The following is a 26080-nucleotide window of genomic DNA, read 5'->3' as shown; positions in this document are numbered from 1 at the left end:
AAATAATAACAATATTCATAAAATGGCAATAAATATGTAAAAAATCCTCATTTTTTTCTAATTAGAGATGATTTTTTAATTATATTTAATAAAGAGTTCCAAGAGAATGAAGATGAAATTATATTGCAAATGAAGATGAAGGGATATTTATGGTCTGATGTAAAGTACATAATTTGTTTTGCATGTTGCAAATTTCGAACAGGTTATATCTTCAGACAACTGAAAAAAGCCTCACGTTCACAAACTCTTCGAGTCCTCACATGGACTTGAAGCACCCGGATATCTGATGAAGAGGTAACACACCAAGGTACAATCAGCCCAGGAGATTCCTATGGTATTTTGATGATAACTAGTAAGTTATCATCAAAACAGGGGTGTTGGAGAAGCCAAGAGGAGACTTTGTTATATCTCATACTCACAAACACAGAGTAATCAGTACTGGCTGCAGGTGATGGATTTCGGCATTTAGAGGGAAGAAGATCAAGGCAAAAAGTTGGATCATAATTCTTGGTGTTGTGAGAACAGAATTTGGCCTTTGACATTCCAAGGCTCGCTTAGAAGAATCTCAAGGATATTGCTTATGGAATGCAGTCAGAGCTTTACAAATGCCAAAGCCCACCTGGACTGAATCCAGTGGTTATAAAATGCAACAAGAAAGGTTTCTACAGATAAATCAACAACAAAAAGAAGAGTAGGGAAATCACGGTATGACTGCAGAATGCAGATGGAGAACTGATGGCATGTAGGACATGGAGAAGGCAAGTACTCTGTATCTTCTTCAGTTTGGGTCTTTACGCATAAGGCTGACCCTCAGAAAAGTCAGGTCCCTGAGACTGGTGGAAAGACAGGAGAAAAGAATACTTACCTTTGATGGCCAAGGATTATGTCAGAGAACATTTAAAGAAATTGGACATACATAAGTCAATGAGACTTGACGAGGTGCACCTGCCAAGGATAAAGGAGATGACTGATGTCACTGTGAGGTCACTTTTGATAATCTCTGAAAGCTCATGGTGGCTTACAAAGATACCTGAGGACTGGAAGAAAGCAAATGTCACTCCTCCCTTCATGAAGGGCAATAAGGAGGATGTGGAAAACTTAGGTTTTCACAGGTTCATCAGCCTCATCTCCATCTCTGTGAAGATGATGGAGAAAATCCCTGAAATCTTTTCCAAGGTCAAGCAGGTGCATTGAAGTAGTCAGCATGGATTTACAGAAGGAAAATTATCTTTGGCCAACCTAATAACCCTGAATGTTGTTGTTTTTACTTTATCAGTGTTCTCAGCATTATCCCCTATAACAGCCTCACTGACAAAGTGATTAGGTATGAACTAGACCAGCGAACAATAAGGTCTGTTAAAAACTGGCTCACCTATCATGGTGAAAGGGTTGTAAGCAGTGTCAGAAAGTCCAGCCACAGGCCAGTAACTAGAGGTGTATCCAACAGGTTCATAATGGGTCTCATATTTTTTAATATCTTTATTAATCTTCTGTATGATGGGACAAAGTGTGTCCTCAGCAATTATGCACACTACTCAGAGCAGGAGTGTTTGATAGAGTAGAAGTTTGTCCTGCCATTCAGAAGGACTTCTTCAGGCTGGAGAGATGGACTAACAGAACAGCATAAAGTCAAACTAAGGGAAATGATAAGTCATGCACCTGGAGAAGAATAAGTCCATATACCAGCCCAGGTTGGGAGTCAACCAACTAGATAAAAGCTTTGCAGAGGAGCACCTGAGGGTCCTGGTGGAAAGCAAACTGAACATGAGCCAACAATCTGGCCTTTCAGGTAAGAAAAGCAACAAAACTGTTGGTTGAATTAGGAAGAACATTGCAACTGGTCAAAGGATGTGATCTTTCCCCTTCTGATGAGGTGCATCTAGAGTGCTGGATCCAGTTCTGGGCTCCTGAGTAGAAGAGAGACAGGTACTTAACAGAATATGGTTCCTAGTGAACAACCACAAAGGTGATTAAAGGATTGAGCATCTGTCATAGAGGGAGAGGCTGGCTGAGAAACCTGAGCCTACTTAGCCTGGAGAAGAGAAAGCTCAACAAAATCTGACAGGGAAAAGATGGAACCAGACTCTCAGTGGTGGCCAGAGGATAAGAGGCCATTAGCAAAAACTGAAAAGCAATAAATTACTTACAAATGTGAGAAAAATATATATTCTTCACTGAAAGCATAATTGTACGCTGGAAACAGAGAGGTTGGGGTGTCTCCATCCTTAGAAATATTTAAAACCTGAGTGGACAACATTCTGGACAAGCTTCCCTGCTTCGAATGAGGTCATTGTACTTGACAGTCTCCAGAAGGTTCATCCATCTGGAGAAGACATTGGACTCAACAATTCAAAATCAAAATCATTTTGTGATACAATTCTTCTACGATAAGCCCACAGTCCAATTTTACTTATAACAAATTGGCATTTTTAACATAGACATGAATGCATAACATGGCTTAGTAGATGTACATATCAGAATTTTCTACATGAGTCTAAATAGCCCAGATAGTTAAGGTGGTTAAAGTAGAAAGAGAATTACATGGTTACAGCTGTGTTAGGCTGCTTTCTACTCCCTGGGCTTAACAACCAGTAGTCTTCTTGTGCAAAACTGTCAAGCGACAACCTTTGGTATAAATCTATCATAAGGTTCGAACTTGTACCTTCCAAACCAAATCATGACAAATTTGGTTTGTGACGGACAGTGTAGCCCAAGAATATCAAAAATAGCTCAAACATTTACCAATCTTCAAAGTTGTTATACAAATCAGGTAATTTGTATGTAAGACTCCTACAATCATTGCAAAGAAGGGAACTCTAAGATTTTTCTATTATTTTGACTTGGACTAGATTTCCTAAATAGCTGGAAAAACTATACATTGTGTGATTAGGAAAGAAAGGCATTCTCTTGGTTCTGAGAATTCCTGAAAGACAAATCTATGTGTAATTGCCACTGTACATTTCAACATTTGGAAAAACTAAGTTCGATGACATAGAATATCATTCCTTGAAGAAGAAAAAGGTAAAAGAGAAAGCTGATATGTTTGTCCTCAAGATCAGATGCAACATTTCCTTTCATTTACATAGTTAGAATTTTTCTTAAATTCCCACGTTTCTGTCATTCCAGTCCAAGCTAGTGTTCTTGAGTAGAAATGAGAAGTATTTATTCAATTTTGATTAGAATTATATTTCATAGAAAATTTCTAACATTGTCCATAAAATAATTAATAATGCAGGAATGCTATAGATTTCAACTTAACAAATCTCTTAATCATAAGTTTTCAAAGCTTAAACCTATTAAAAATTCTTTTTCCAAAACTCATCCTGATTAGCTACGTTAACCTACTTTTTTTTTTTTTTTTCATTTTTCATGTAGCTGATTTGTTATTAAAATTTTTATAGAAGGTATGTGGACATGATGGTCTATTCCTATACCCCAACCATGTAGGGAAAATTCCAGTAAGATGAGTCAGTGTAATAGCTCCTTTGGGTTGGTTTTATTATTTTTATTTTTGATTATTCTATTGCTGCAGTGATTAGGATTTCAGGCAATGAACTAAAACAATATATTACTAGACTGGCAGTCGATCAGATCACTATCACTTCAAACATCATTTAAGAAGATCTACATTTTTTATTATTTATATAGCTCCATAGTTCATGGTGCTACATAGAACAAATCAAAGACAGATACCCTGCCCCCTAAGAGCTTACAGTCTAGGCAAGTACAAGAACAACAGGAGAAGATAACACAGGCAGGGGACAAAGAGGGGTAGTAAATAAAAAGAAAGACAATTAGATTACAGTCACATGAAAAGCTAATGTATTTATCTTGGTGGGTACAAACAGGGGAGATGGGGTGTTTGAATAACTTTATTTTAAATTAGAACTATATTTAAAGGAAAGTTAGAAGAAAAGGGGTTTGAAAATAAATTTGATAGTGCCAGAGATGCTTGTAGGAAGGCAGAGAGGCAAGACTGGAAAGGAAGGGAACAGGACACTACCATATTTGAGGTTGAAAAGCAATGAACTTGTAAGTCAGACAAGCCAACCTCAGTGACCCTTTCTTTTCCCATACATCCTTGAAGTTATGCCAGAAAACACAACCGTTTCCGTACATCTCATTTTGCCTTAAATATTATGTCATTATATATTTGGGGCTGTATCAGACAAAATTTTGATTCCTCTGAAGGAAGAGTTTTGACACTTCTTTCAAAGTATTCATTTTTTTGTTTATTTCAAATTTGTCATATTTTGTGTTTATTGATATATATTTGGAGACTAAATGAAGTTGTGTCTCAAGTATACCATACATATTTTTCTAATGTCCTCAATATAATAAAAATACAAAAATTATTTGATAACATTATCTTTTACCTCTTTTTATGCCATTACCTCTGCTCATGACTACTTTTCCCTGAAAACATTCTGATATTTTAGAGTATCAGGGCATTTCTCCTACTTTTATTTGAGATTTGGATTTTTGTGTGGTTTTTTTTTCTTTCATAAATTATGTTTTTTTCATGTTGAAATATTAATTAGTTAGTGTGCTAGGACTAAAGAGTGTTATTTTGGTTTTTGGAAACACTCTATGGATGAAACCAGGAAGAATTAATGCACAGAGCCTCAAGTGAGACTAAAATGAAAGAAAAGGTTATTTCAAGCCCATACTGAATTCTTCAACTGAAAACTGAGATAGAAATTGAGACAAAAATTGAGATAAAACCTGCCAGATACTCCCTGGATATGTCTGTACTTATGTTTATATGAAATGAGAATACTATGAAATGGCCTGCTTATGTCTATTATTGGACAAATCCTCATTCACTATAAAGCACCACAGATCTCTTGATTTCATCCAACTATTTGGTTCACAATTTTTGCTACCTGTCCTTCACAAATGACATTTATCTTATCAATAAGATAAAAGGGGTATTGTAATTTTTTCTGTAATATCCACATAGTTATCAATTGCTACACAACCATGCTGAGTCAAACTGAAGATCTAAATTGTGTGTCTTGAGAATTCTTAAAGATTATAGCTCTCTATTTTCATTGAAGCAGACAAAGGGGGAAAAAAAAGTCCTTTTCAGTTTTTACCTCCAATTGTCATTCACCAGGTAGGACCATACAACTGAGCTACAACTGCTTTAAAAGTCTTCTCTAGACTGACTTTCAAGGTCAAACAGAGAAACACCCATCTTCCTGTCCTGGGAAATCAACAGACTAGTTAAGCTGTTATATGAAATCACATAAAGAAGTTATGTACAGATTCTGAGTTTTCATGGGCCAGATACTCACTTCATTTTAACTGGTGTAGTTCCATCAATTTTAATGGCAGCATAGAAATTTATACTACATGAGAATTTGGGAATTTGAAACTAGCCTTTCAGAGGCCTTTAAAACTGAGGAAATTTTTTTCAGAACTGAGGACTTTGTTCATAGCAGTGAAAGGAAAATGAACTATTGGGTACAAAACTACCAGTAGTATTTTCTACTGCTTTGGGGGTCAGGTGTTTGTTAGTCAATTTTCTGTAAATGTCTTCATAGAGAAATAATTACTAATGCACAACAAAGTAACAACATGAGTTAATGTATGACTTTAAAAAAAAAAACCCAAACATTATTCTACTATGAATCTTTGAAGCCATGCATTTCTATTCTTGATCTTTAATACAAATCTCCGGTTACTTTGCATATATCCTTTAATAATGGAAGGATGAAATTCTCACTAAAATCTTAATTAAGCCACACTACTTTTGTGATAGTAGTTTTTTTCCTTGGGGGATTTTGACCCAATAAAATATTTGGGGCATATTCTGCATTCACGCTTACTTTGGCTCACATAAAGCTTAACGAAAATTAGTCATGTGCGTCAGGTTGAGAACAAAATCTTGCTTATTTCAACATCCTCAATGGAAAAAAGAAAGGTTTGTTCGAATATAATACAGCATTTTATTACATGATTTTACAAATTTTATTGTAAATCATCAATCAAATGCAATAGCCAATTTTTTTTTCCATTCCAAGCCATCATAATTAGGAGTTTTCATCGTGTTGTATGACAGTTACTCTTTCCCCTTTGTGTTTTAAAGAATTAACTTAAATATAAATTATGTAAGTATACTCATTTCCAAAATAATTGCTAGAGGTGTTTTTATCTTGTTTATACTTCAGACAAAGATAACCTGTTCTCTATTATCACATAAATGGGGATGAAACTCACAAATATAAGAGAATTTGCTTTCTCAGTCCCTGCTCACAATGGAAATGGCCAGCTCAATCTCTATGAAGATTTATGATAACTGGGTAGTAGACACAAACCTCCCATTTCCCCCCAAATTTCCTTATATAATTTCTACAATTTAAATGATATATCTTATACTCCTGTGCTATAAAGATGATGATAAGACTCAATTAGGTGCCAGTAAAAAAATGATCTTATTACTCACCAGTGACTGATTATTTATGATAATTTCAATGTTTTGTTGTGGGTTTTTTTAATTAGTCAAATTAATTATTTTCCATGAAAAGACCACCTTCATAATCTTTTTCCATTGACATAGCATTCCTACATAACCCATCCTATGCATTTCTAGTTGAAATACAAATAAATTTACAGTAGAAAGAGGTGCAAGATTCAGCATCTGTAGGGCAGTATTTCAAAATTTTATGTCCAGGGAATCACCACAGTCAGGACATATAAATTAGCTTTGAAGCAGCTAAGAGCCAGATCCTGCAAATTGTAGCACAATGTGCTGTAAAGGCTTTTCTCAGAAATCCCACCATAATCCCTTGCCACACATTGTCAGGATAGGGCACTAAGCTGAAGCTAAGTACCAGTACTGACACAAAGTACTGTACATACGTTGCTCAAATCACACAGCAAAACCAAAACAACTAAAACTGACATAAATTTAATGCTTTCTTTTCTTTTTTCCTTTTTTTTTTTTTTTTTTTTAATTTTGTGCATTGAATTCAAACAGCAAACTGAGTGCACTTCAATTTTTATCACAATGTGGTCAAGAGGTCTGTGTCTTTTACCATTTACACACAATTGTTCATGACAGCATGTTATCAGCTTAGTGGAAACCAAGGGTGTAGCATGGTAAGCAGTGGTGGTAGTGCACCTATTTTTTTATATTATATAACTTGAAAATATGTCTCTTCTAAGATTCCTTTTTCATGATAAAAATAGTTTTCACCAAACGTTGGTGGTGCGCACACACTACCACTCATGCTTGGCATCACACCCCCGACAGAAACACATGTTCTTATTTTGTTGATAAAAAGTATTACAAAAATTTCCATACAAAAACTATTTTCATAGAAATCTTGCATTTCCACAAATAAACCTGAACATTTTTTTTTTTTGGAAAAAAAAAAACTGCTCAAGAATTTTGTTCATTTAGTACTATGACTGTATTGAAAAATGCAGTCCTCCTTAAAGTTCTCGGCATTCACTTCTTTTAGGTGACCCATCCCACTCCCAACATTAGCGAGAATTGCACAGGCTCCATTGAGTTCAATTAGTAGCAGGAACAAGGGTTTCAAAATGCATTCAGGCTAAAATGCAAGCCCTCTATGTATGAAATATACTGCTTCCCACCCCCTTCCCTCTTTTCACAATTATAGAAAAAAAATATTAATTGCTTATATCTAAAGATTGTAAGGTACATCCCTTTGTACTAAGGAAACTTTCATTCATCTAAAAATTGGGTCAAAATTGTGGAAATATTTTCGTTGATTTTTTAGATCAAAGTTCTAACCCAGTTAAATTTAAGTTACTTTTCTTTTTTTTAATTATTATTCATTTACTTAGTTCAGTGTCACAAAAAGTCCGGAAAAAGCAGGTGAGCATCCTCATATTTATTCTTTTATTCATGGGATTCATGTTTCTTCACTTTTAACATTTCTTCCATCCAGGAAGCTCGTATTGCCTGTCCAGATGGTAGTTTCAGTATATCAGCAGTTACCAACTCTTCTATATTGGAAAGTTCAGAAGACCATATGGTTTCTTGTTCCACTACAGTTCTGAGATATTACTTTTACTAGACTCCTTCTGTGGTTTGTATGATCTTGGACATTTATTCTCCATCTCCTGGCAACCGTTGAGCTTCAAAAGGAACCTGTAACTTCTCACTTAGACTGCATTTGAAACCAGCCACAAAACTCACAAGGAACATTCATTTCATTCAGAATGGTGGAAACCCATGACAAACAGTGTAACCCTGCATAAATTGGTTGATCCATGATGCTTGTGATTCGAGTCTGGCCATTGCAACTGCTGAGATCACAGAGTCTCTAGTTCATAGACACAGCGGCATGAGGTAACTCATTTTATTTTGCACTTGTTGCATATTTCCACAGGAAACATTCTCGCAAGGTTGTTTGGAAAAAAGACGACAGTTTGTGCTTGGGGTATTTGGCTTCCCAGCTCTATGCCATGGTTTCTTTACCTGGCAACCTTCTATCGTTAAACGTGTGCATGTTGATAACTTCTTCTGTTTTCACGATAACAGGGGCCTGTGGCTTGTGTTTTAATCGACGCTGACACTTCAGAGACATCCTTAGCTCCTCTACCATGGCACTACAGAAGGACCTCTACAGAGGGAAATAGAGGAACAAGAAAAAAAAAACAAAAAAACAACGAGCTGTAAGAAATGTCTAACTGCAATGTCTAGTAGCAGATTCACTGTATTGGTACAGCCTTGTCAGGCCCGTAAGTTTCCTTTGCCTCAACCTGAAGCTCAAAGCAAATTGTTGTCTTTAAAATATGCATCACATAACAATTAAAATTACTCATAAAGTTGTGATGACTCAGTGTAAAAATCACCTTATCTCTACAATTATTTATCTGGCAGCTACTGACTATGGATGCATATGATACATAGAAATATTTCAAGCAGATTTTCTGTCAACATAGGTTGACCTTAAAGTACAGTATCTGAATGTAATATGTATATAATATATTCAGCAAAATCTCCTTGGTCGTTTTTCTAAATAATAACTTCATTTCTATATGATTTAAGTGAGTGTTCCTCAACAAAACAACAAGCTTTAGTATAAGAAGTTTACCTAAATTCTTGTTTAAATACTGTTAAAATTCAAATCCATCACTGAAAACTAATACCTATGCAATAATTTTAAATATCTTCTGTATATAAACACTTTCCCCACCACTGATTATCCTTGTGGGGTACGAGTTAGCAAAAAAAAAAAAAAAAAAGTTGACCTTTATGAAAAGCATATTATTAGAAAAACAGTTTATTAACATGTTTCTATCAAAAGCTAGATCCTAAAAGCCCTTTTTCCATTTTACAGTGCAAGAAATTTGAAAAGTAAAATAAAACCTCCCTATTCCCTCAATCTGACTGAATTCTCAACTGCTAATAGTGTGCTGAACAATGAGCCTTGCCTTAGTGTGAAAATTAGAGTATGGCTGAAATATGGAAGTATAAAAGAGGAGTCTCAGTTTTGAAGTCTGTGAATTAATCAGTTGTACCATATACTTTTTTTAAAAATGTTTTCCAGCTAATGAAGAAATATACTAACTAAATAACACATCTCAGAAGGTGAGATGTTATGCCAAGCCTCTGACAATTTTTCTCATCCAAAACAAATTTGAGGTATAATTTATGACTTTGCATTTTTCTCTGTTAATATCAAATCTCCAGTCCAGGGAGATGATCTGGAAAAAAAAGACAAATGAACAAACAAAAACCAGACAAACAAGAAAAAAAAACAATAAAACAACAACAAAAAGAGAAAGCACCTAGAATTACTATAACTATCTCTTGACTATTGTTTGATTTTGTGTTATTAGTGGCAGCAAATATATAATTGTCTAATTTATCTCTCAAATATGAACTCTGCTTCCTTTCTGAACTGTTATATCACCATTATTCATACAAACCTAGAGTTTGGAGATTATATCCTGAAAATATTTAAGCATCTCACCCCACCTGGTTCTTTGGGAACCTAAATTGAAGCTGTGTTTATAAAAGTCTACATTTAGCTTCCAATCTCCAGGGCTGGAAGCACTCTGAGTCGTAAGACACTCAGTTTTCCACAATAAACTTTATAGATTTGACATTTGGCAATAGTAGAAATTCTGCTAAACACATTAGTCCTTTACTTAGTCCTGGATCTTATCAGAATTCACACTAAAGTTCTCCACGCATGGTCATCAATCCAATGGGTATGCTCTGAAAGGACCTAACAAATCACATTCCTTAAAAAATATGGCAACAGCTGAAGTAGGAAATGTGGCAGACATTATACCTTTCTTCTGTGCAGCCAGTCATCAGCTGGAGCATTAGATCTGAATGTGAAAGACATTTGAGAGTGTCAATTTAATAGTATCTGCTAGAGGAGATTTAAAGCTTCATTGTCTCAATAAACAGCTGAGACAGACCATTCCAAGGTAAAAACACTCACATTTTCTGCCTACTGATCCTGTTCCACTTTGTATGAAAGCAGTCAACAGAGGCAAAGTGAGGGAAAGGGAGAGAGGGAAAACATGGTCTCTTCTGTAGATTAGGGTTGAGAGCACACAGTGGTAGAGAAAAACTTGAGCTGTAATTCCTTCTATGAGGACTTTTACGTAAAAGTCTGATTTGTGCAGAAGAATGTAAACATGAGTTGTCTCAGTCATGGGCTAGAACTCTACCTTAATTCATCAAATCCCCAAAAAATGCCCTTTTCCTTAATCCTTTGCATGAATAAGGGAACAGGAAGGTAGGAAGGAAAGGGCAATCCTACTCTGGATGTGATACTCTTGACACATTCCTTTCTCCTACTGGGTTTGAAATAAAGGAATGATATCTACTTACAATAGAAAGGGTTTAGTCACCTACAACTAAGAAGAGTTTAAGTTGTGAGTCCAAAGGAGAGGAAGGTATATCTCTTTGATTCAGAGTGAAGTACAAGGTCTAAATATATTATACCTCCATGTATAAGGTCTCTCTGCTGAGCATTGTGAAGAAAGTAGGAAACTGTACCTCCTTATTCAGCTACACTTTGAAAGAAAATATTCAATTCTCTTAGATTATCTCCTTTATTTTTTTAAGAAATTCTTGTTGCTTAACATCAAACTGTAATTATGATTATAAAACCGAAATTAATCTCAAAATCTTTCAAAAGGGCAAGATTTACTTTAGTATTCCCTATGTCTTACAGGCTAAATTGCTAAGGCTTTAAGACCTTGGCATTTCCACTATGTGATGAACCTAGTGTATAACTCTGGAATTTTGTAGGGAATCCATTAGGAAGTAAATGGTGCAACTCAGCACTATACCACTTCCAGCCATTATATGGCTCTCACCTCTGGAATTAAAGACTGAAACATTCTGAGGAACAAAATCCATCTAATTTTAAAATGATGCATTAACACTGAACACTTTCAAGATTTCATCCCATGTCTTTTTTTGCCAAAACATCTAACAAGAGTGCCAAATTAAAATAAATGCTTTTTAACATGCACCAATCCACCAAAACCTTTGCAAAGATCTGTAAAGGGTATAAATTTTTAGGTAATATCAGTAGGAAAAGAATTACAATCAGTATCCAAGAGCTGAGATGATACATGTTAGCATTCTGAAATATGCTGAAAATGAGATCTCAAGAAACTTGACAACATGTTTTATCTGAAAATTTTACCTGGACATGAAAACTCATTAAATGAGAAATGTTGGAATGATTGACAGTTTTTAAAAAGCAGATAGCCAATTTTGAGAGTTATTTTATTTAGAAAAATCTCTCATTCTGTATTTTCAAAATATTGAACTTATCTGCACATATCGTAATAAAAATATTGTTACTTAAGAGAACTGTTATGTATCTTCTATTTTTCCTTTGTTCCAAGTTTCACTCACTGAAATAGTCATGTATCATAAACAAAGATTATTTCAAGGCTATGAAAGAGTTCCTGAATGGGATCTTTATTCTTTGGGTTCTCTCTGAGAAATATAAGGAAGGGTTTTCACAGACACACACAGAAATCATATTCAAAAAATGTTAGAAAGGATTACTTTATGTTACTTTTTTAAATTGAAATTATGAATTGTTGTCTCATTTCAATTCCAATCTATATAGTCTTCATTTTCTGTATAGTGAAACCTTGTGTTCTTTCACTGTTAGGATACAACTTTTGGAACAATAAGGCATGAAAACAAGAAGCAGCTCCAGAATACTTTTTTTTCCTTGTGACAAATAAAAGACATTTTCAGATATGAGTTTAGAAAATATAATCCAGTGCCTTGATCCTGAATCCAACTGACCAGTCAGATTGCCAGGGGAAAACAGCAAAGAGTTTATAGCACTTACAGGTTACATTTCAAAACTGTTGTCTGTCATGATATTGAGCACTTTTAGTATATATTACAAGCCTTCCTCCACTTAATTCAAATAAAATAACCTTTTGCCCTCAACTTACCTTCCACACCGCAGGCATGTTACAAGAACATCAGTTATTATTGATTTTTCACTAACCCTTACAAAATCATAAGTTGTCTTCTTAACTGCTACCAGAAAGTAAATGCTGCCTCCGAGTCATCTTAGATATAATCAAACGGTAGAAGAGTTTAAGGACAGCATACAGCTCTCTAAACAATAGTGCAGTTAAGTGCATGTGTTTTGTTACAGCAAATCATAATGAAACATTACAAAAAAGAATACAAAAGAAAATTTTAGTCAGAACTGTAGTTCTTAGCCTTCTAACACAAAACAATTTTGAAAAAGTTCATCTCCTTAAGATGAGTTAAAAAGTAACTGATACTTTTGAAGTTCTTTGCCACAGGTGACAGCTCACAATTCATGTAGAATCAAGATGATAATTTTGTGAAATGTTACCACTGCTTGCAGTCTATGTAGACAGCTTGTGCATGGCTTTACTATCAGAGAGAAAAAATATCATCTTTGCATATATGTATTAATACAAAAGGTAGGTAATACTTACACTGTTTTCATTATTTTGCTTTATAGGGATTTATAAAGGTAATCCAAAATCATATTAGCATTTCTTAGACACAGAATTATGAGTCTACCACCATAGATTTTGTTTTTAACAGCCTAAAAAGAGCAACAGAGACAGGAACAGCATGCCTGCCCCACTTTAAACATTCTGATTTAAGTGATTAATAGTCAATATGTTTAAAATATAAAAATCTCCAATCACTTGCTGATTTATATTTTTCCCTTCTTTGATGCAGATAATATAAAGTTAACTGACAACATTCAATAGAAAGCTTCAAAATTTACTCCAAAGTTCATTACTTCCGGTCTTGTGTGTCAGATATTATTTGAAGCTTTGTTCAATTACCTCAAAGCAGTAAAAGCAGTAATCCTGCATTGTCTTGTTATGGGCATTTGTTCTAGCATCTAGCATCTAGCAGGACATATCCATCAAACTGCTTCTTGTCTTGAAGTTAGCTGAGTCTGAGTGAACCTGGGTCAGGGTTACCGTCACCCTCCCTCCTAACCATTTCCTGACTCCTATGCCACTCCTTCAGGGATTTCGAATATGTATGTATATGGAAAATCTGTCAATCTTAAAACCTCTAGACAGAAAAACAAACCCTATCAAAATACTGACTTAGGATGACAAAGAAATGAACCATTAAAGGACAGAAAATAACCTCAGAAAAAGTGAAATCATATGTCACTGTAGCTGAAGCATAAGCATTTCAAAGAAGTTGAAGTGTACTTGCAATTATAAGCTTTTTAGGTTGCTTATTTATATACTTTAGATATGATTGTAGATCCAAAGTTGTACACATATATGTACATACTATAGGTATCTATACAGACTAAACATGGTTAAATTAAAAATATTTTGCCACTAAATTTTCCAATGTAGTACATTTTCAATCCATAGCAAGTATAATGCACAAGTATGCTGCAGACCAAGTTCACACCAATCACCTGAAGATATCACCAATACATTCTCAATTTTGGACTTAGCAATTACTTCTTTTTTTGGTAGAAGTAGAATGAGCAATTTTAAGAAGTTATTTTCAGACCAAAATATATGAGAGATTTCATTGCCTACTCAAATTAAGACAACAATATCAAACAAAAGGAGAAGTTTAATTCCACAAATCAAACTGTGCTTTCACCATAGTATCTAGAAAGTCAAGACCAGTAGAGTAGGTCCAGTCAGCTTGATGAAGTGTGAGATGCTTTACTCTGTAACTGAATGGAACACTGGTTGTTTCAAAAACTTTTCTAGTTCTTTGATGGAGAGGATCAACAAAACTCTGATGGGACTGACCTTTCCTGTAACAAAACAACACTGAAACAATTTTCCACAGGCTGAAGTACTCACTGAGTTTTAGAATTATGTGATTAATATGTCATCCTTAGATGACATACAGGACCTCATTGCAGACCAGAAAAAATTCTAGTTTTTATTGTAAGTGTCTCCCAGTGGGACAATAAAATTCCAGCTTGCCTAAATAAACTATCAATTGATTTTAAAAAATACCGTAAGCAAAAAAAAAAAAAAAAAAACAAACAAAAAAAAACCCTGCCAAAAAAAATTCACCCACTCTCAAGCTTTAAAATTTATTTCCTGATAGAGAACAAAATGCACTCTGGTGGATGACAGAGATTTCTGGTAAAGCAACTCTGCATTAATTTAAAATCTTCTAAAACTATTTAACCTGGTTTCCAGACTGAGTGCATCCTGACAGCTACACTATTTCCTGTAACTGATGGGGAACTCCTATTAGTGCAGAAAGTTTTTTCCAAGTGGTTTTATTTAGCTCTGCCAGCAGCCTTTCTGGCCATAACACTGACCATGATGTTTTTCTGACTCACCTGTGGACCTAGGCTGGGGCAGAAGGGATTGCACTTGTGTGGTTCCACTCTTTCCTCTCAGAGAAATCCCAGAGGATGGCATAGGGCAATTGCTCATCAGCCCCGAGAACTCTCTCTCATGCAGGATTCCACAAGGTTTCATCCTGTCATCTCTCCTTTCAACATGTATATGAGGCCACTGAGGAAATAATGAAATAATTTGGGCTGTGGTGTCATTGACACACAGATGATACACAGTCCTACTCTCTTGTCAGACCAGGATGGTGCAATCATTTTGAGCTTCCAGTGCCTGGCTGAAATAGGGGGGGTGATGGCAGCTTAATCCCAGGGAGACAAGTGGTGTGTTGGACAGGTAAAGGCAAGCACTCAGAAGATATTATCTACCCTCATTGTTCAGTTCCACCTCTTCTGGAAGAGGCTTACAGTCTTGGACTTCTCCAGGTTAGGGTCTGGGTTTTCAAACCGAAACAGTGGCAGTAAGTGTTATTTGTCATTAGTGTTTCAGTCAGTGGCGATGACTCTGCTGGTGTAAACCTTGTCACACCAGTCCAGATCTTCTTCCAGAACATAGTACAGCAGTCTAGTGTCCCTGGGCAGTGGTTACACATGACTAGCAGGCATTTAATAAGGACAGAGAGCAATTAATAGTACTTCAGCCATGTAGATGCAGCTGAGAAAATAACAATATATGGTCCTGCCTATATGATTTAGAATGATATCCACTGCACTGTTAATGTTTCTGTATTTTGTGATCACAGCTATGCAGGGTATTTCTCTGCCTTTCTGCAGAGAAGATCCTGGTTGCACTGAGATCTTGCACCCTCAGGCACTGGATGTGAAAGTTCATTCACCTGTTGAATCATTTTTGATACTACATCTAAATTAATTCTGTTTGCCCAAGGAATGTCAGGTTTGTCGATCATCAGGCATGGCGGAAGTATGATGATATTTAATTTATCCTTTGGAGTAAGGATCCATCTGGATAAAAATATTTTATATAGCATAATTTGAAAATAAATAGCTAATTTTACAGCAACATTTTAGAAAAACAAATACAACTTTTCTTACCTGAATTCTAAACAGTTATTTGTGGGTTTTTTTTAAGTTTGCTCAGCTTAAGTCCATTGTAAATTATTCACTGTAAGAATTTATATAGTTCAGTGGGATAGTATGAACTTAGTAAAAAATTTGGCATGGCCTCAAATCATATTGAACAGAGAGAGACTATTAGTATTAATTTAATGCCAAGGATTTCCAAAGTTTTGGAAACATTATTATAGTCATATTGCACCACACAATATCAAAAGGTTTGGCATTTAGTTGCCTATAATTACATGGGTTTATCTGTCAGTCTAGGGTGGTTTCTCAATCTAAAAGGCAGCACGAAGTGCTTGTTGTTACTTTGTTGACATATAGAAGTCAAAGTAACTAAATCAGCTGAACTAAACTGTATTAACTACTACACTTAGCTATAGCATAACTGATCAAATTAAAAAGTTAATATTTTTATAATAAAATATGAAATGGTAAGGTAATAGTTACAGGAAAATAAGGAAGAAATATTATAAAGATATGAACGTTCTGTAATCTGACATTTTTCCCTGAGAATGAAGAAGATATTTTTATCAGAGAAGCAAATAACTATACAATGTGAATGTTTCTTCTTTCTACTGATAAAGAAAAATGAATCATATTTTCTATAAAATAACCAACATTTAGGGTTTTCCAGAATTTTTTATACAACTTAAAATTCTTGTCAAACATAAAATGTTCCTTAACTCAGACCTGTAATTTAAGCTCTGATTTTTAAATATGTACAGAGCTGTAGTGAACCTCCTGTATTTGTGTACTTATGTAATGCTCAGCTTTACATACATTTCTAAATTTTCTGTTGTTTCTTGAATGACACAAATTAAGACATTAAAAACATCTCAGAAAGCAAGGGTCCATTACTAAACAGATATTTGTTAAGCTTCAATCAAAAATCGAAATAGTTTTTTTTTTTTTTTTTTTTTAGGGTTTTATTGCTTGTAAATTACTTTATTGCTTTTAAAATGCTGCAGTTAGTAAATTGTTTTCTTCCACTTTTTCTTTTTTGTTTGTTTGTTTGTTTGTTTGTTTTTGTTTTTGTTTTTGTTTTTTACCTTCTTTTACAGGTGGTTGGAGACTCATTGGAGGCTGTGAATCTGATTTTGGCTTCTGGGGGTTTTGTTTTGTTGGATTTTGTAGCAGTTCCTTTCCTTAGAAAATATCCTCTATATATACTTACATGGTTTCCAAGAGGGCATTTAATGAAAATTAATACCTCAACTTCAAGTAATCTGTTCATTACCCACACACAAATTAACCATACAAGTTTATACATCCATATACAGTGATCAAGGGAATACAGGATGACAGAAGTTCCCAATTTTCCGATTGCATATCTGCAGAATGCAATGTGCTAAAGTTGGAAAAACATTTCCTTTCGTAAGTTGTTGCATCTGCTGTTTTTCCCAGCCAAAATTAAAATTTTTGAGGTTAGTTCATTACAAAATGTTACACAAAAATACAGACTATATAACTGACTGTACATTGTATAAAAGTTAGTTGGGATATAAACCCCAAAGCTTTTACTCTGATTTGCCAAGAATGTCGACATTCTTTTGTTTCTCATTGCCTGAGGAACAGGCTTTTCAACTTTAAAATCTTTTGAACTTGCCTCCCCCTGGAAAAAAAAAATCACTAGGCTGGGATTTACTTTGGGATTGTTCCAAAACTATTATAAATTACTGTCTCAAATTCAAAGGCTTTTGATTTTAAACTATTAAGAATATTTTTGAACTCCAACAAAACTGCAATAGCTGCCTTTTTTTTTTTTTTCATATGAAATTATGAAAATTTTGGTTTCCACTGGTGGTAAGATAAGTAAAACAAAGATTGAAATACTGACTTTCTACCTATCTTGCTGACAAAGAAGTATCACAATATTTCAGTACTTATATAACTTCTTCCTGTTAGTCCTTTTCATGTAGGACAAGTTATATGTACGCTATTTGCTCACATCAATTCTAAAAAGAAGCATCGTAAGGCATAGCGAATTAAACTTATCGTAATGTAAATAGATTGTAGAAGGACCTTGGAAAATAAACTCATGTTAGCATTTACACTAACTTCATGTAAACAAATTGAGAACAGTTAAATTGTATTTTGACAGAAGCAAAGCCAGGATGAGGTGTCAACTGTTTACGGTGTCAGCATAACAGCTTTTTCAACCTATCAGCTCTTAGCCCCTCCCTGCCTCCTGGGAATTGTGTGGACCACTACATTAATAAAGCCAGGTTTACAGGTAACTCCTCAAAACAATGCCACCTTCTCCAAAGAAACCCTTACCAGGATAGGTACAAGGACAACAATTTACGAGACCAACAACACGCAATGCTCTATATATTCTTGACCCTGCCTTCAGCAATACTGTGAATTTCATCCTAAAGTTTTCAGCACTGCACATGTCTATCACAAGGCTGGCACAGTAGTATCTTATCACTGTGTGAAGGTGGTGTGAAAATGGAAATAATCTCAGAGACGACTTAAAAAAACCCACACAAAACCAAAGGTCAATACATTCTTAAACTGAGAATCATCACTACATTGTGCTAAATATTAATGGTCTTCAAGGTCAATGTTTTCCCTGGCCATTATGATAATAATATGAGCTATAAAAAACCTGAATGTTTGAAATGGACATAAACCCATAATGCATTGAAGAACATCAATAAGAAAAAAAAAAAAAAGACATAGTAATTGTTTTAAATGGCTTCTTTTTCTAACCTTGCTTACTCCCTGCCCTCTGAGTGCCTGTTAAAATCAAGGAGCAGGTCATTCACCAGCAAAAGCAATTATAAAATGCAAATGACTGAGCATTTATCTAGGCTGGCTAGATAAAAAAGGTCTGATAATAACATGTTTCCAAGCAGATGACATAATTAGATGTTTGTATCATAAACAATGGGAAATAATACAAGCCTTTAGCATTTTTAGAAAGGCGGCAATTAAACAATAGGTGAACATTGGGACATAAATTCTATTAAAAAGTAACAATTAAATTTCCCTCTCAGAAATTAGAAGGCACCATCTTGTGGTTGCTCTGCAAGAATGCAGTCAGGACAGCCTCTGACCTGCCATCTCCTCCTACCCCTTCCCACTGTGCCAATTAGAATGGTAAAATTCTGCCACAGACAAGGACAGTGCTTTGTCATTCCAAATATTTTCTCTGAAGGAAACAGTGAGACTATGTACTAGGCAAGACCAGCAGGGTTATCTAGTTCAAAATACATTCCAGGTTATCAGATTATTAAAACGTGTGAGGTAGAAAATTCAGAATTACTAGCAATCATAGCAACACTACACAATTTCTCATAAGTTTAAGATCAAATACTACCATAACCTAAATTCTCTGCAGCTCATTAAAACTGTATGAATTTTTGAATCAGCTAGGATCAGAAACTTCTGTTCCTGTTATCCCTACATTATAAAAACATGTTTTGAGCATTTTGCAGAAGATTTTTTTAAATTTTTGTACTCAATTCTTTTTGGGAAAGAGTCAATCAGATAAATTTATGCCATCTTCAAAGACATATTTGGCCTCATATACAGGTCACAGCTCAGCATTCAGAACTTTTTGATCAATAGAATCTGCAGTTGTAAGTAAAACAGGTCTGTATGTAACTCGTGTATACTCCCAGCTACTGATCTCTGCTTTGGGCCCAGTCCTGCTAAGTGCTCATTCATTGTGCCTTCTGAGATAAATTATCCACACTGATGTTTTTCAACTCAGTTGCGCAACTGAAGAGTGAATTATTTGCCATGGAAAATTCAAAAGGTTTTTTTTCTTCCTTGGGAAATATTTGTGAAATATAAACCAGTATTAATTTAGTTATAGTTTTTATTGCTTTTATGAGAAATTGTAAATGAATAGCTATTTTAGAGAGGTTAATTGAATTGATGTATATGTTATGATTTGATTGTATAACTCCAGAAATACTTTGTTGGTATTACTGTTTCATTATACATTACGATTTAATCCAGAATTTTATATTGTAGGAAGTGTATGACCTCATCTGTCATGGTGAAACAAACAATTAGGTATGTGTCTCCTTTCATGTTATTTGAAGTACTTAGGAGTTCAAAATTAATAAAATGTGCATATACTATTTTTATACATGCATATGCAGTTCAGACCCGCTGAAGGCTCAATGAGTTTTGAATAGCTACAAATGATAGCATAATTTAATCCATATACTGTTCTTTTCACATCCGTAATTTCTGGATCTTCTGGAAAATACTTAGTAATTTAAGATACTACTTTTCCAAACAAACTAGCTTTAATAAGTGTCCGTGACTGACAGTGTAACTGTGATAACATCCAGGCTTATCTTTCCTTCTGAAAGGTGTCAATAAATGAAGAATTTATCTGTGTCCATAAAGCATTGTGGTGGCATAAAATCATCTGTTTCCAAGAAAGACTATGGGAGTGTCATGTGTTTCCTTTGGATTTTTGAGCATGTCCGGGGCACGGATGTTCTGAACCGCTTTGTTTACAAGACGCGACATGTTTTATTTTAGCAAATAACACCATTTTGTCTGCAGCTTTTCTGAGCTCAATTCCTTCCAAGATTTCACTCCTCCAAATAGGTTCACACCAGCCAGTGTCTCTGTTTATGTGTGCACTCCAGGAACAGGATGACATAGAAAATGCTAAAAAAAATCTATATTATACACTTTCAAATCTGTTTTGCCTCCCTGCTGGAAGTATAAGTGAACATTTTGTATACCTTTAAAAGCAAAAACACATGCCCACTTATATCTCACGATACTCCATATACTCAGCAGCTGAAGTTATCTAATTTGTTTTCTTCTCTTACTTGTTAACAAGACCTTTGATCTTCCCTGTTTACAGATATTGACAAGCATTATACAAATCCCAGACTGGTACTCTCATTCCAAAGGGATGAAACTATAAATGTTACCAAAAATAGGTGTCTCCTCTCTCCCCATAGGATAGACATGGCAGTATTACTTGCATGGTTCACTTATCCCATCAGATTTGTAAAGAGAGACAAATGGCAGGATGTCTCATCTCACCTTTGGTTGCTCTTACTCCCCTCTCCTAGGCAAATGGGATCTGCTAACATTTGGAGAGGTTGAAAGAAGACATTTTCTGAAGGTCTCTGGGTGCTGTGAGAAGAGTGGGTGGGGGGATGCTGGGGTAGGGCACGTGTAGTGAGGCAGGCATCATTTTCATATTGATTTCATTCTATAAGTAAAATTGCACTGAAATTTTAATGGTCTCCTGACATAAGGGTATGTGAGCGTATCAGGGAGGAGAGGGAAGGTAAGTGATTGGAGGCAAGTAGGAAAGAGGGGAGAGAGACCTGACTCTTTCAACTGCTTCGGATTTATTCCTAATGTTTTTAAGTATCTAAATATCTGCTGATGAGACCTTTCTGGTACAAATACTGTTGTAAGGTCAGATTCCTCCTATCTCTATTCATCACCAATAAACAACCAAATGGGAAAAAAGCAAATACATAAAACCCCCACCAAATTAAAAAAAAAACAAACCCACAACACAAAACTAGAGGGTTTAAAGAAACAAATCCTTAATTAAAAAATTTGCTTGATTTCTCTCAAAACTTCCAAATGCTGTTATTGTCACATAAGATATGCATTTACACCCTGTAAAACACTGAACTCATGTAACAAAATTATTATCAAAACTGTCCAATTTTTCTAAGTGAGAGCTTGTTAAAAATCCAGAAAAGCTAAAATGATTTATACTGATATTCATGTTAGGAATGGATAAAAATTATTGAGGCTGACATGGGTTTCTTAAGTAACCACTATGTTTTCCTCACAAATTCATTTCAGAAACATAACATTCCAATAGAATTTTAACAGAAGGAATTAGCCTGTCATATCATAGAGAAGAGGACCTAAAGTGGTCCTTAACAATTAAATAAATGTACCCATGTTCAAACAGTGTTTATGACCTTAAAAGCTCACACTGCCTTAGTGTGTATTAGTCAAAAAAAAAAAAAAATTCTTTAAGAGTATCTTCATAACAGGACACTTGAATACCAAAAGGTTTCCTCAAAAGAAATGAAATCAAATAGTAAATTTTCTGACTAATGATTCAAGTTACAAAAACTCACCAGTAGCACCTGGAAAAATACCAGTATAAATATAGCTTTGGATTTACTACTGATTTTATTAAATTAAATTTCTAAACATAAATTTAGAAATTGTCACAGTGCTTGCATTCATAAGCACCTCAAAAGCAAAATCGAAAGAAAACCAAAACAAAAGGCAAACAAAACCAACAACAACAAAACCTTGGTAAAATCCAATAGTTTCTCTCAATTTTTAAAATTCAGAATTTGCTATAGCAGTAAAAATATACATTTTTACTTTAAATAGGTTAAACTAAGGTTTAAACATGGGCACATACATATAGAAAGATTTATTTAATTATTATGCAAAAAATTATAATTTCAACTAAGAATTTCTCAATATATCACTAGTATTCGCACAATTACAGTATAAATTGCAAGTACAGAACAAGTTAACAATAGAATTTTCAAAATTGTGTCAGTTTGAATTTACAGGACATCATATCAGTAGTAAACCCACCAAAAAAAGAATCATTCTGATGCAATCTTTTCCAGATGCTACCAGGACAATTTTGCAAGTATAAACTCCTTTTAAGAACATTTTTATAGAGACATTTTTAGATTTTATCTTTGAGCTATAGACAGTTTGTCTTTTGAAAATCAGAATTATCTGTAGAAGATTAATTTGTTTCCCATTACAGTTTCAGATTTCTTCGTCATCCATAAAATTAACTGCAGTGAACTTCCAGGAGTAAAAAGCTGTCTTTTTTCAGGCTTGAATAAGAGGAGAAATAGTCACTTGTCCTGAAATCTGGCTACAATTAAACACATTGAAGAAAAATTAAAAGCTGTAAATGTAAAGCTTTGGATATTTTGCTGTCATCCTTTGTTATATAATTACTGTACTATAATAATAAACACTAAGTGTGCATCACCTACATTTCACTATCAGATGTTTAAAGTATTATTTAAATAGACCATCAATATAAAATAAAATAGTTAATGACAATATTTACCTTTTCCAATTGGGCATTTTTTTTTGATTTATACAAAAACTCCCCCACTGCCACAAAGACAGAAAGCACCAATCCTGCTGCCAGCACGATGAAGATTCCTCCAATATTTTGAACTCCCAAAGCACTGGCCTCTTTACTTTCCTCCTCTGGGCAGCCATTGCCTCTCCACCATTTCTCTTTCATCATGTGGAGCTTGCCCTCCTCTTGCAGCTGAAGAATTGCTATAGTGATCTTGTCTCTGTATGGAGAACCTAAAAAAGACCATAGGGAATATATATTGCATGGAATATATTACATGAAATGTTAATTATTTCTGATAAGAATAAAATGTCATATAATGTCCCATGAAAAACTGTATCCTTAACAAGCACAACGTTAATCAAAAAACCATTTACTTCTCAACATGATCACACTGGTCACATAAATACAAACCCCCATGTGCACACACATACAAATATATGCACAAAACTTGATCCAGCTGGAGTTGCTGGTAAACCAGGCAACTTGATGCAACAATTCCAACCACATTTAATTCCATGGTCTCAGAACACCTTCATGCCCAACTAGTATATTCAGCCAAATAGTATTCTTCTTTCATTTTTCTTTTCAATCAGCTTTTAATTATGGTGCAGTAGATGTCTAATATACATAAATCTATAGGCTGTTGCTTCATAGCTTGTTAATCTAAAGCTAATACAAGGTCTGATATTTAGTGAACACTTTATCCTATTACTTTATTGAAAGACAAAAACACAAATTATGCATCAGGACCATGCCACAAAAATCTCTGTATAAAAGATAATCAGGCACTTAAGACACCTTTCAAGAATACACACACTTCTTAACAGTTTCAGGTAGCAATTGCATTCAGAAAGATAAGTGTGTTTGGATAACAGGGATGTAAAATTCTCATATTTTGATGTATTTCTTTCTCATACTTCCTATTTTGAAATGACACGATAATTTTGTAGCTTTTGAATGTTTCAATATTTCAAGGAGCAGTTCAAAAGGTGGTGTCATATCTGTGTATGTCATCTGCTCTCTTTTTCTTTACATAGTACATAAGGGTTTTTCAATTAGTATTTTAAAATCTACATGAATAAATGAATGAATAATGGCAATGGAGAAAGTTTTTCTTTTCTTTTTAGAGAGTAAATCACATCAGTTAGAAGTGCTTTCTATGTTAAGACTTGCGTAATGTTTAAGGAGAGAACAAAGCCATCATTTTTCTTCTCCTTCTAAAATGGGAACAAAAGACTTCATTAAAGTGGTTAAGAAATCTCAGGGAAAAAAAAAAGCATAGATGAAAAGGCCTGGCATCCCCTCTTTCATTTGATGTGAATACAATTCTACAACGAAGCTCTCATCTTTTTCTTTCCGTCATGATAATACCTCTTGCTATAATTTTTAGGGTTTCCTTTAGCTAAGTAATAAAATGCATTTTCATTAACTTGTTACCTCTAAAAAAAATCCTCTGTAACCATTTGAGAGAGGCTGTCCATTGGACTATATAACCTACTGTGATCAACTGTAAAGGAGCTGAATTGCATGGATAGGATATTTTATAGTCATTAAACTGTCGGAAAAGGTATAGATTATTTTTGGAATTTCTTTTATTTTATTCTTTATTTCTTCAATTTCTGTTTAGATATCTAGATCTTATCATGAGAATAAATCTCATAGCAAGGAGCTCTCTCACCAGTATAGACGTAGAACATAGAAAGGACTATTAATTACAAAATACAAAACCACTTTTTCCTTTATTAAAGAGTAAAACGAGGAAAGAGCCATCCTCAAAGTATTTAAATTGCAAGGACTTGTGCTTTTCTTATTTATGCTTAAAAAAGGATGATGTTTTGTACTAGAAAGTAAACTGTGTTTGCTAAGTGTTATGTAGGAAAACAGAAAGGAAGGGAAACAAACTCTTCTTTACTCTCGTGTGCATGCAGGGGCCTATGTCACCCTATTTCAGATCATTCTGATTATGCTGAAAGTCTGCAAAACCCTGTACTTGACACATTTCTTCAGTCAGATGGAAGAAGAAAAGTGATTAGTCCACAAGAGCCTGGGGAAGTGTAAGTGCATTCTGTAATCTTCTGGGGATATTTTCAACATTACACTGCATATAAATATTTAACAAAAACAACTTAAATAACATTAGATTCGGAGAAATAATCTTGGACCCAGTTTAAGTTGTCTTGTGATCTGACAGGCTGCTTTCTAATTAAACTGATTTGCATTTTGTTTCCACACTCATTCTTCATCTAAATATAGTGAGTACCATCTATACTTCATGTATTATTTATATATTCTGGGGATCAGATTTGTACACTTACAATTCTAGTCTATTTGAAGCAGTTAAAAAAATTGACTGAGGAATTTGTAGACAGAAACCATAATGCATGGACTAATCTTCTCTACAATTAATTAAGTTTATGAGGGTTGCATTAGAAACATGCAGTTAATAGTGAATCACTTAAACAGTATTTGTATTACTTACTGTTGGTCATTTGCAAAATTTCACACAAATAGGTTTGGAATGGACATATTACAGGGCCTTTGGTGTTTCTACTGCAATACTTGTCTTTGCTATACCTTATTATCTTGTCTTAAAAATGATACTCTCACAAGCAAGGATCATTATAGGATGACCATCATTGCATATTGCTGCTCTTAAATCAAGCATTTAAAACTTTGTACTCATGAAAAAGCTAACATTCAATGCTCTAGTTATATTCTATTTCTGAAGGACTTAAAATGTGCTAAACTCACTGACTTACATTTTGCAACAAATACTGAGTACACCTAATAATCTAATATTTGGAAAAAAAATATTTTTAATGTTGCTCATACTTATTCAAGCAGCTATTAACAGAACAAAGGAAACATATCAACAATATTAATTCCTCAGACTACATTTGTTCCTATCTATTTTTCCTTTAAAAGCTGCATTGCAAGTCCCAGCAATGGAAAATCCACCCAGAAGCATTGGAAGTGGCTAAAAGTATCATTGATCTGTGGATGACAAAGGTAGAATAGAAAAAAAAAAAAAAAAAAAAAAAAAAAAAAAAAAAAAAAAAAAAAAAAAAAAAAA

General features: G+C 34.4%; 1 protein-coding gene across 5 annotated transcripts in view; it reads right to left on the bottom strand.

The window, feature by feature from the left end:
* Positions 1–5937: 5937 nt before the first annotated feature.
* Positions 5938–26080, bottom strand: part of GRIK2 (glutamate ionotropic receptor kainate type subunit 2) — a 356823-nt gene continuing 336680 nt past the window's right edge. For 3 of the 5 annotated variants that reach the window (XM_027881457.1, XM_027881460.1, XM_027881461.1), the window contains 3 exons: positions 22987–23237; positions 14820–14997; positions 8475–8603 (listed from right to left, as the gene is read on the bottom strand). In XM_027881457.1, the coding sequence (XP_027737258.1) occupies positions 8590–8603; positions 14820–14997; positions 22987–23237 (443 nt within the window). In that variant the 3' untranslated portion in view covers positions 8475–8589. Of the gene's footprint in view, positions 8604–14819; positions 14998–22255; positions 22786–22986; positions 23238–26080 lie in introns of those variants that run through there. The other 2 variants (XM_027881458.1, XM_027881459.1) reach the window with 2 other exon arrangements.

Source organism: Empidonax traillii, unplaced genomic scaffold (assembly GCF_003031625.1).
Source record: "Empidonax traillii isolate 1590-97213 ecotype Southwest subspecies unplaced genomic scaffold, ASM303162v1 scaffold89:size1181294, whole genome shotgun sequence".
Taxonomy (NCBI): Eukaryota; Metazoa; Chordata; class Aves; order Passeriformes; family Tyrannidae; genus Empidonax; species Empidonax traillii.
Note: the sequence above shows the minus strand (reverse complement) of the source record. Positions and strands in the feature narration are given on the sequence as shown.